We start from the raw sequence: 12,322 nt of genomic DNA, 5'->3' as shown, positions 1-12,322 counted from the left end.
TATACTGAAGGATGGCTATAGAATTTCAATGCATTTCCTACATATCCTTGTGTTGTAGGAGGTTTGACTAAACAAGGATGAACTTATGTCCTGAAACCATTCAGACTCGATTTTCTGTCCTTCAATACTGGGACGTAAATCCTCTCATTGCTCTTATGGGGAGGCCGTCGTATATTTTATTTAAACGTATTTGGTAAGAACAATCGTAAACAAGAACAGAAATAATTTTCTCTTGTTAAAGTCACAATCTTCAAAAATTATAAAATCTTTCAAAATTTAAACTGTCCTCATTGAAAAAATACTGAAAAGTGTTTAAAGTGTGTCCATTTTCAAAGTAATTATTGCTATCTTGTGAGTTTCATTTAAATTTTATTTACTCAAACCCGTAATAATTGTGAAAAAGTGGCATTAAAAAGCTGTGTGAACTGTGCAAAAATCATCGTGGATCGTGGTTTCATAACGTCGGTTTCCAATGTTTCATGGGTATTTCATACATGTCCTTATATAAAATTAAGTTTCTTATATGCAACACACTGTAAGTATGTTATTTAAAAAATTAAAAGAAAATAATCAATTTGAATAAATGATATTTGGCGACATAACTCCGGAAAAGCCGAACCGCTCCGAAATTATCAAAATTTTTGGAGAGCGACCGTTCTTTGTAAGAATAGCGCCAAATAGTATTTACATTGCCCTTATGGGCATTTTGCAATCTAAACTTGTTTCCTCTATGATTGACGTTTACTCTAGTAGAGATGGTTTTAAGATCTGAAGTATCGGCTATTGCTGCTTCAATTGATCAATGTAGAGATCCAATTTTGGACTTAAAACCATATCTGTTGGGTAGTTATTCAACTGTCCAACAGACAATATTAATATGATTTTTCAAAGACAGTAAAATTACATAAATCATAAACACTATTTTATACGAGCCCTAACAACTACATATTGGGATAAGGTAATATATTGGAATTATTGCCCTGGTTTTTCAAAATGACTGTTTAATTTGTTAAAATATATGTTTAATTTTTTAAATATAAACATAGCCATATATCCTAAACCACTTGACAATATTTTTATGAATCTGTAAATCAATCCATATTTACAGTAGAAGATTTTGTTCATAAAAGGACATATTTGCTGACAACTAAATGTAGGGACAAGTATTTTTAAATAATTAATATCATCATAGGCGGCTTTGCTATAAACGTCACAAATGTCGCAAACTGTTTACTTCAGCATTGACAGCTTGTAAGTGACTCGATACTTTGAGTAGTGAGATTTACTGTAAGAAATTTTAATTTTTTTAATTTTCAATTTTGTTAATTATTTAATTCAAAGTAATGGTCCGTGGAAAAGCTACAAATCAAAAACTAACGCGAAATTATCATTCGTCAATACAGTATGGGAAAAACAATTCGAAAAATTTCTGATGATTTAACTATTCCAAAAACTACAGTCTTTAATATAATAAAAAAATACGGCGAATCTGCCAATGTAGACGTTAGAGGTAAAAGTTCGGGAAGGCCAAAAGGTGTATCTCAAAGAGATTTACGAAATTTAGTAAAAATTTGCAAGTCTGCGAGGAGTACTCTTCGCGAAGTAACAGTTAAATGGAATACTGTAACTGGTTTAAATATATCAAGGGAATGTTGCCGAAAATATATCCACAAATGCGGTCTGGGGTTTTACAAGGTAAACTTTATTTTGTGTGGATAATCAATTACCTGAAGATTATTGATACAAATTCTTATTTAGGCCAAAGAAAAACCGCTACTGACAGAAATTCAAAAGAAAAATCGCTACAATTGGGCAAAATCTAAATTATCGTGGAGACAAAATGATTGGAATAAGGTCATATTTAGCGATGAGTCTAAATTTGATGTTTGCGTTGGAGATCATCGAAAACGAATAATACGAAATAAAGCAGAAGCCTTTCATAAATATTGCTTAAAGAGGGTTGTTAAATTTCTTGGGAATTATTTATGGGATAATGGTTTTGGGTTTGCATGTCAGCAAGAGGTTTGGGCAAATTAAATTTTATTGATGGCACTGTTAACGCCCAAAGATATCAACATATACTTGAGACCTCACTTTTGCCTAGTGCTCAAGAATTGTTTCCAAACGAAGACTATATTTTCCAACAAGATGGAGCATTGTGCCATTCAGCAAAATCAACTAAAAATTGGTTCGGTAATAATAATATAAAAGTTCTATCCCATCCTGCAAGTAGTCCGGACATCAATGTGATAGAAACTGTGTGGCATAAAATGAAGCAATATTTAAGAAACCACCCTCAACGAACAATTTTTGATTTGCGGGCAAAACTGCAGGAAATTTGGGATAATTTTTCTCCTCAAATGTGGCAATCTTTGGTAAATACAATGCCATTAAGAGTTCAGGCAGTTGTTAAGGCGAAAGGTGATGTAACTCCGTATTAAACAAATTTCTTGTTGTGCTGTCCCAATATATAGTTGTCAGCAAATTTGGCTTGGTTTTGGCAAAATAAGCTATTATCAAAAGTGATTTGTTTGCAAAGTTATAAAAATATAGTAAAATTGTCTAGATCATATTGTAATGTTTGAATTTAGAACAATAAACAAAATAAATTGAGCCGTTTTAACAAATTACTATTTTTTATTGCAAACAAGACCTTGTCCCAACATATAGTTGTTAGGGCTCGTAGGTATGTTGACTAGGACCAAAAACAAAGGCATGATTTTAATGCAAAAAAATATTAAGGAGTTCCTCAAAATATGTCACATGATATAATGACATTTTTTTATAATGCATTAAGTATACAATTAAGTGCAGGATGATATTTTTACAAAACATATTTTACGATCAAATAATAATGTTATTTCTAGCATGAAAGTTTTTTTCTTGTGGGGGTTTGCGCCCACCCTCCTTCACAACTCATGATTCGCTACTGTATTTTTGCTCGAACAACAAACTAATATACCAATATGATGTGGCGAGCCAATGCTTCCTTATTCATAAAAACACAAAGTATTACTCTGTAAGTACTATCTGAAGAATATTAAAAGTACCAACACGTTTCACACCTACGGGCGAGTCGCGTAGTTTGCATTTAAAAGCACGTCGCGATATTCTTAATCGAAATTTCAGTCGTCCACTCCCGTGTCCGGTACTTTAACCACTTTCGATGGTACCGTAACCCGTACACGCACCCGAGGGATACGCACTGCACTCTTCGAAACAATTCAAACAATACTCGGTAAAGACGTACCGTTGGAGCATAAAAATGAGTTCAGTGACACCTGACAATTAAAAACATTAAACGCGCTAAGAAGGGCCTCTTGGCTTGCGCGCTTGTGTAACAGGTAGAACACACACAGGTGCCTTATACCAATTAATTTACAGTGTATGTATTATACGTGTTGGCACTGCACCGGCAAGACTACTAATGTTACCGACATTTGGTACCGTTTTTAGCTTCAAATTGAACTCCCCAGGTCAGCGTGTGGGCTTCTTTTTTTTTGCCGCGTTTATGTCCAACTGTCGTCGGTTAATGATTAGTTCGGTTTTGCAATGGGGCAGTGTGGGAAATGGAAGTTTTGCGTTTCGACAACATGTCTAATGAGGCGTAATTATTAATAGAAGTCGATTTTTCCACGCATAGGTCTCGTTATTGCACCTACGGCACACTAACAAGTTTGCAGGAAATTCACATTTACGGTAATGGTAATTATTCGTTCGATTAAAATAAATCTATAAATAGCGACCTCTTTTCAAACAGCGGGCTTCCAAAATGTGAAATTTGCTTAAGAGTACTTAAATATGCCGTATGATCGAATAAAAACGGCGTCAGCGATGTGATGTAAGAAATGACGATCGATGACATTTCCCATATAATTTTAAATATAAAATGACAGCGATCATACGGTAGTTTTTCTTGCGCAAATATTTCTTGTTTCATTGTTGGCAACTTCATGACTCAAACGAAAATTAATAGTGAATATAAATAATGTTTTCTAAAGTAGACGACGCTGCATTATGTTCCACATTAAGAATATTTCGATTTTTTCAATAATATAACAGTAACGAACGAAAACTAGGAATATTTTATTATTTAACCCCCTTTTTTAAACCTTATTCAATATATATTAACTCATTATAGGCTTAGTGCATTTCAGTTGATTTCAACAAATTCCGACCGCAGCGCACTCTACGGTAGAAATCAGAAATTACCAATATACAGGGTGCTACAAATTTGAGGTACGAGCATTGGTATCTCGGAAACCGTAATAGATACGAACATGGTTAAATTGGGGCAAAGTTGCGCTTTAGAATGTTCACCAAGATGCCATCAAAAAAGTTTTGGAAATTTGAAGGATTGCTGAGTTTTTTGGAAAAAAACGGATTTTTTGAAAATCATTTTTATTTTTTCTTGTCGTTATTTTTTAGAAAATCAAAAAACTAATTACACATTCTCATAGCCACTTTATTAGGGCTATCTAATGGTATTTTTAGATTTTCAAATTAGCTTATAATTTGTGAGATACAGAGGCCAAATTATTTTTTTTAAATAAGGACCTGCGTTTTTTATTTTAGATTTTGAAAGACCTCGGTCTCCTGAGTACAGTGATATGCCACACTTGATACTTTTTTTGTTTTGGGTAAAACACTAAAAAAATATATTTAATTGTTCTTTAAAATAATTTCAAATCCGACTCTGGTTTTTTAATTTATTTAATCTGATTATATTCAGCACAACATTATTGATCAGCGCTAATAACACTAAATAAAGAAAATCAATAAAAATTATTTTGGACATTTGAAATCAATACCTTTCAACATTAAGAGTGCAAAAACAATTAACGAGTAATAAAAAACAATTAAAGAGTACAAAATGCATTCGGAAGTATAAGAAGATCTGTTCAAAGAGCTATAAAAAAGATTGAACAAAAATAAATTTGTGCATTATGGAGTAATATGGTGGTAACCCTTTCGAACATGCAGAGCATTAGAAACTAGTTTGTAGAGAAGTTGATTTATTTATAATAACTACGATTAATATTACGCATATTATTAGATCGTACACTGGGATTTCAAATTCACAACAAAAAAAGTTAAAAATAATAGATAGCTTTAAATTGCTGACCTGGATATTAATTATTTGAATCTTTCAAGACGTGTGTAATTTTCCTTATTCGATGTTAATTAGCGCTGATCAATATTGTTGTGCTGCATATAATCAGATTAAATAAATTAAAAAACCAGAGCCCGAGTTGCAATTATTTTAAATAACAATTAAATAGTTTTTTATTGTTAAGGTATCCGAAACAAAAAAAAAGTATCAAGTGTGGCATATCATTGTACTCAGGAGACCGAAGTCTTTCAAAACTTCAAATAAAAAATGCAGGTCCTTGTTTAGAAAAATTAGGTTGGCCTCTGTATCTCATAAATTATAAGCTAATTTGAAAATCTAAAAATACCATCAGATAGCCCTAATAAAGTGGCTATGAGAATGTGCAATTAGTTTTTTGATTTTCTAAAAAGTAACGACAGGAAAAAATAAAATTGATTTTCAAAAAAATCCGTTTTTTCCAAAAAACTCAGCAATCCTTGAAATTTTTAAAACTTTTTTGATGGCACCTTGGTGAACATGCCAAGGAGGCAACTCTGCCCCAATTTAACCATCTTCGTATCTATTACGGTTTCCGAGATACCAATGCTCGTACCTCGAATTTGTAGCACCCTGTATAGTTCGGGGTTTTGTTTAAATATTTAAGTACTTTAGTATTTTAGTTTTTTGCTAGTGCAGTTATTGAGACTATAAAACACTCAGGTACGAGGTTTGTGTGATGTAACGCTGTTTCGGGTAGTAAAAGTAAAAAATAAGTGAAAAAGAATTCGAACTAGGCGTCTTGTTGTGTTGTGACAATTTCAAATGTTAATAAAATTGCCTGAAAAATATTAACGCGTAAAGGAGAACGTAATTAAGGCGTTGTTGGGTGCAATAACATTCAATAACTCAATATTCCAGAATATTCAACACTCCGCGCGGACCGTCCGCGAGTTCCATGAGTTTAAAGTTTAAATGAACAATTTCACATGAGTCGCGTATGCTCCGTCCGGATGAGCTATCTTGAAAAAACCTAACCGCTCCTTCTGAAAGCGCTGTTAGGTATACTATGAGAGGATAAAATATAATTTGCAATATTAATGGTATACCTTTTTAATCAACTAGTGATTAAATGTTTTATGAACATTTTCTAAAATTATCATTATGTACCTTTAAAAAAGAATATAGCAAAACCGGTGATAAAACTCTGCTCGCTACTCGCTACCGTAGTTGAACCCATTTACTTTTTTTTAACTGAAATAATAAATTATAATGCAAGTTAGACCTTCTGAAGATATCAAAATTAACCTTTTTATTTTTTTGTTTAGAATTTCCATAAATTATACTTTTTAACACTTTTAGAATAATTATATACTAATTTTTTCGTTTACTCGTCATATAAACCCGTTTATTTGTATGTATTCGTTATTTACGATATTCTCCGGCGGTGGCAGCACCGGCGGAGAATGCACCAAGCCTATAGTTTTTAGTAAATATATCTAGGCGGCATTTACGAAAAATAAATAAATTGATCAAATTTCAAAATTTTGCTAATTCACTCTTTTTTTATCAAATTAAAATTTGATAAAAAATCAAACTCCGTTTCTGTTTTTATTCATACCAATTTATGGTATGATGGTATATATGTATTAAAAAAAATATCTTTGATTCCTTTGATAGATGATGTTACGCCAGATTGTCGAACATTACGTAAGAAAAACTAAAAAAGTGGTCTCAATTTTCAAAACACGTAAAAAGTTACATAAAAACTTGTTTAGATTGATAGAGGTCTAATTTTCAAAAAAATACCAAATAACAACAAAAAAATTAAACTAACATAAAATAAAACTTTTGTTTGCAAAAATACTACTAAAAAATTGTTTTGTATTGAAAGCAGATGCCACAGACAGTTTTTGGTATCGTATCATTTTAGTAAATTGAAATTTCATTGATGTATATCGATAGTAATTTAACACAAGATTTTATAAAAAATACCAAAAAAAACACATAAAAATGAGTATTTTTATGTTATTTTTCATACCAACCAACGTTTTTAGTAACTTTTATACATATTTTGGAAATTTAAACCACTTATTGTGAGCAAATTTAAGTTCCTCAAGCATACTGTATATGAAGTATCAAACAAAAGTATGTAAATTCCGTTCGAAACTTGAAAATATCTTTTGTAGCTCTTTTGTTATTTTACAAGTTTTTATAAGTAACGACTTTTGATTCAAACAGTATTCTTCTATATATTTTACTGATTAAAAACAAATCAATGTAAATTTAGGTTTGAAACGTAAAATAGCTGAAAAATTAAATATTAAAATTGTTGCACTGCATTTTCAAAAAAGTATATTTTTTACAAAATGCTAAGAATTAATTAATGATCTATATTTTAATTGTAAAAAACGAAGTAAAATAGAGAACACTGAAACTAAAAAATGTAAATATAATGTTCTTGTAGAGTTATCGCTACTAAAACAAACTCCGAGGAATCCACAAATATTGCTTAACTAGACAATACCAATTTAATAATGATTTTGAAAATCAAAAATAGTAATTCTGTTTTAGTTGCCAAAACAATAAAATTCAATACATTAACTACAGAAATGTGTATTACTTACTTATTCAATTCATAACAAATATGTATTACTTACTTATTCGCACCTCTTGGTTTTGGTACAGGTACTATTTGATCTTCATCTTCATCACTGTCAAACGGATTGAGGCTTATCCTAGCGGGAACGATGATTTTTTTCTTCTGTCGTGGACTTGGGAGGGGTTTACGTGGCACCACTTCTACTTCCTCATCCTCGTCATCTTCAAATGGATTAACACTAATACGTTCCATGTAGATCTTAGCTAGTGCTTCTGGAGTTTCTTTCAGTTCCCTCTCTTCTAACGTAGGATTAATTTTCTTTTTAGGTCTTGGTGCCGGGGTGGGTATCGGAGAAATCTTTTCCTCTTCGTCGGATTCGCCAAATGGATTGAGGGATGTATGACCCATAGAAGCTTCAACAGTATTATCATCATCCTCGTCTCCAAAGGGATTTAAGTCCTCTGATTCTGGAGGTTTGGAAGACTCCGGCGTCTCTGTCATTTTAATCTCACCGGAAGCTTGGTGTTCTGCAATAGTTTCAGTCTCATCTCTCCTATTTATTGTCTGACTGATAGACGAGTCAATTTCTTTGGATGATGGCACTGCTGAAGTGGAAGTTACACTTAGGGATTGCTCCGATTCATTATCGATAGTGTACTGAGGCTTATCTTCCGACGTTAAGGAGCTGAAATTATTTTCTAATTCTAATGAAACATTTTCATCTATCGGCGACTTAAATGTTTCATTTGCGTCTGTCAAAGACACTTCTTTATCGTCATTAAAACTTAATAAAGACTCGTTATTTTGTTCCGATGGATGAACTTCATAGGCCGAATAATATTTTCTCTTTGAAGTTATCTTCTCGGCAGATGATTCACTACCAGATGTAAATATATCTATATTCGAGAGTAAACCTACATTGGCAGAAGGTTTAGAAGGGGATAAAGATTCATGAATAACGTTTTCATCTATTGAAACACTGGAATCGTCTACGCTAAAATGAGTTTCATCATTTTTGTTGATATGGTTAGTTTCTATTTCTTCATTAGTATCGTCAACTGTAATAACACTATCGTCAGATATACTTATTGGTTTTTCATTGACAATTTTAGCACACTCAGAATCTATCTTTTCAACGTTAACCGGTAAAACTATATCGTTATGGTGTGACTTATCTGCCAACTTAATAGCATAGTCTTTGGGTTTATCTGTTTTTTCATCTAAATCTATAACGTTATTTACATTTCGGTCAGGTGCGTTATTACTTTCATTTAACGAAGCATCTTCAATTTCAATATCTTTTTTGCTTACGTTATCGAAATCTTCTAAGTCATCTAACGCTATTACCGTGGCTTGTTTCTTATCCACTACCGTTAAAGGCACTTTCTTAGTAGGCGAAAATCTATTTACATCAGACTTATTATCATCATTATTTTCAAATAACTTCATCCTGGCTCTGACGCTGACACCACCAGAACTGGAAACATTATCTTTGGTAACAAAGTGATTGTTCGTCTGTTCACTAACACTATCACTAATTACATTAGAGTCTGGCTTGTAACTGGAAAAACCACTACTATCACTTACAATCGAGTTAGCGTTCTTTTCACTTAAATCAGTCTGTAGTAACGGGGGTTTACTTTCGGGAAGATCCGGTGGGACATCTTCGTTCGAGGAATCGCTAGAATCTTCAATTTGACTATTGAAAAAGGTCGAACGGGCTTTTGAAAACTCCGTACCTTCTGACTGAGTCAGAGTGAATTTCTTTTTTAATTCGCTATCGACGGGGAACTCTAAGGCTGACTCGAAATGCGTACTGTAAGCGTCCGGAGCTTCTGAAAAACTTAACAAACTGGCGGACTTTTCCTCGTCGCTCATCGAACGCGATAACACCGAGTGTTCCGAAGGCACTTTTTTCGATATGAGTTTCTCCTCATCGGGGCAAATTTCGCAGCAAAACTCCCCACTTTCCGTTTCGTAGTAGTTGGCTAGAGTGAGCTGGGACTGGCAACGGGCACATTTGAAACATGTCCTGTGATAGAGCAGTTTTCCGACGTTGAGACGTTCCGCTATGAAAACCGGAAGTCTGCATTTCGCGCACGGCTCTCTACGGGCCCTGCCAACGGTTACTTGTACCTAAAAGAGACAGAAAAATAAGAGATGCATCAATTACTGTTTACAAAATAAGTTAGTATTTTTGTTAATCAACAATTCCAAATTCTGTAGGTGTTGCCGATAAAAAATATTGTTTCAAAATAACCGATATATCGTCCTATTGCTGCCAAAAGGCACTAACTAACATTTTTCCGAACAACCAAATTCAATCACTAACTATGTTTTGAAGCGGAGAATCGATTGCAAAAGTCATTAACTACGATTTCTAGCTATTTATGTTTTATTTTAGTACCGAATAGTTACTAACTATAACATCTTTATGCAATGCAATTCATCTTTAGACGCATTTTTCTCGGAAGTAATAAAAAGTAAGTTAGTGACTTTTGGCAGCAATGGGACGATATGACTTTATCAAAAAGAATTAAGAATTTATTTGAGTTTGTATGGCAGTTTAACCAATCGCCATAAAAGAGAGACGAGGAAAAATTTTATTTAAATTTTAGTAATGAACACTGTGAATGAACAAGTGTATACCGGATGTTTCTCGAAAGTGACTATAATTTTTTCAGATAAAAAAACAAGATTTTGTATGTTCGTATATGACATAAAATGACCTAAATACAAAATATTTTCATGGTGTCTGACTGTCTGTCCGTCTGTCTGTAACACGATAACTCAAAAACCGCTAAACCGATTTCAACCAAATTTGGCACAAAAATACTGTGGCACCGGAGAATCTGGCCATTAGTTCTTGGTGGGGGTGGGGGGTTGGTAAGGGGGTATGTAGTAGCTAGCGAAACGCGGTTTTCAATTTAAGATTTAGAATAATATTTGCAACAAAATTAGTCAAAGTCGCAGTTTTTGAGATAAAAAAAATTGGAAAAATTCCTTTGCTTTGAAACTAAAAGAACTGCCTACAAACTTTTTATTAACATATTTTAGTATGGGCGGCTATACGTGCCTCCCGGCGCCAATTTTTTCAAATGAAACAGGAATGGCTCATTAACATATTATTCGGAAAGAGCATTTTTGACGAATAATTTACTACATACTTGGCATTTCGATTCAAAATGTCGTTATATTTCGTGTGGCACACTAGACTGAAATTTAAAAACTATTTTTTAAGCAAAAATTTTAAAAGCTGACATATGATATGTCATTTTATTGATCATGAATCAAGCAAATTAAAAAAAATATCTAGGGCACCCTTTGAAAGAAACAGAAAGTGACTAAAACTATCTGATTACGTCAGTCAATCCAGATTTTACCGTTTTAATAATCCAAATACCGTTTTATTTATCTGAAAAAAATAAAAAAGTTATAGAAGTGAGCCACTTTCGGGAAACACCCGGTATGTCATTTGTCACAGAATGCCTACTTATATTCAGAATATTTTTATTGAAAGTGGTGCAAAGATCACAGCACAGGAGGTATTGATTTATGTAATTTTTCAAAAGAAGCTTCAAATATATTGTCAGTCATATGATATATGAGAATTAAATTAAAATATTACAAAGAGAAAATATATAGAGATATAGAGAAAATATAATATATAATAAATTAATTCACCACAATACACGAAAACGCTTTAGTTTTAACACTAGCCGCGTGTTTTGCTAACAATGTTAGCATCATCAGTTGATTAAAACTCTAAAACTCAGTTTTAATCATTTGCTGATGATGAAACATGGTTAGCGAAACGCACGTCGAGGGTTGAAAATATAGTGTTTTGGTGTATTATGGTGAATAAGTGTTTTAATTTGTTGTAACACCAAAAAATTCACCTCAACTGGGTGTCCCAATATTGTTTCGTGGACATAAAACTACTATTTATTTGTGGAATCAAAATAAGTTAACTGAAAAGAACATTTTAATTCCAAAAATACGTAGTAGCTCTATATCCAAAGAATATTGGGATACCTTGTATATCCCATTACAAAACCTCAACAAAGAAATAATGCTGTTTTTCTCACTTTTCTCTACCTACATTTATTAAACCGTTGATTCAAACATATAAGTGGTTAAATCCCAAAAGGCACTTAATGTTAATTGTAATGTTAAAAAGAACAACCTAAATTTTATCCAAGGGAAAAATTTAACTTAACACTTACACTAATTTAAGAAATAACAAGAAAGTAAAAAGTCTAGAAATGCCGCATTAATAATGTTGGTAGAATGCATACATATGTTAAAAGTGTACCTGGTCCTTTACCCCAAAGCAAGTGCAGCAAGAAGCGTGAGACTAATGAAAATGGAGAGTATATGGGTGACAAGACAAGTAATGTAAGTGGAAATCATGTTGTATTTTTACCTTTAACAAAATATTTCGGGTTTGTACTGTCCCATTATGTCCAAGCTTTCCTCCTATGAAAATAAACAGTGTGGGTTAACAAAAAAAAAAGCATCGAAGCTCGACAAATGATAAAAGCTAAGCTCGACTGCTCATAATTGTGCAATGTCTTTTTCCAAATATATCAAAGTACTTAGTTGCTAATTAATTCTCTTCGAGAAATAGA

The 12,322-nt window shown here is 32.7% G+C and overlaps 1 protein-coding gene across 3 annotated transcripts in view; it reads right to left on the bottom strand.

The window, feature by feature from the left end:
- LOC115879954 (MICAL-like protein 1) overlaps nucleotides 1–12,322 on the bottom strand; it is a 246,258-nt gene that overhangs the window by 11,080 nt on the left and 222,856 nt on the right. For 2 of the 3 annotated variants that reach the window (XM_030897021.1, XM_030897030.1), the window contains one exon: nucleotides 7,750–9,827. In XM_030897021.1, coding sequence (XP_030752881.1) covers nucleotides 7,750–9,827 — 2,078 coding nt within the window. Of the gene's footprint in view, nucleotides 1–7,749; nucleotides 9,828–12,117; nucleotides 12,171–12,322 lie in introns of all 3 variants that reach the window. The other variant, XM_030897040.1, reaches the window with a different exon arrangement.

This window comes from Sitophilus oryzae, unplaced genomic scaffold (genome assembly GCF_002938485.1).
Source record: "Sitophilus oryzae breed Bouriz unplaced genomic scaffold, Soryzae_2.0 scaffold_1067_pilon_pilon, whole genome shotgun sequence".
NCBI lineage: Eukaryota > Metazoa > Arthropoda > Insecta > Coleoptera > Curculionidae > Sitophilus > Sitophilus oryzae.
The sequence above is the reverse complement of the archived record's forward strand: the minus strand, read 5'-3'. Positions and strand labels throughout refer to the sequence as shown.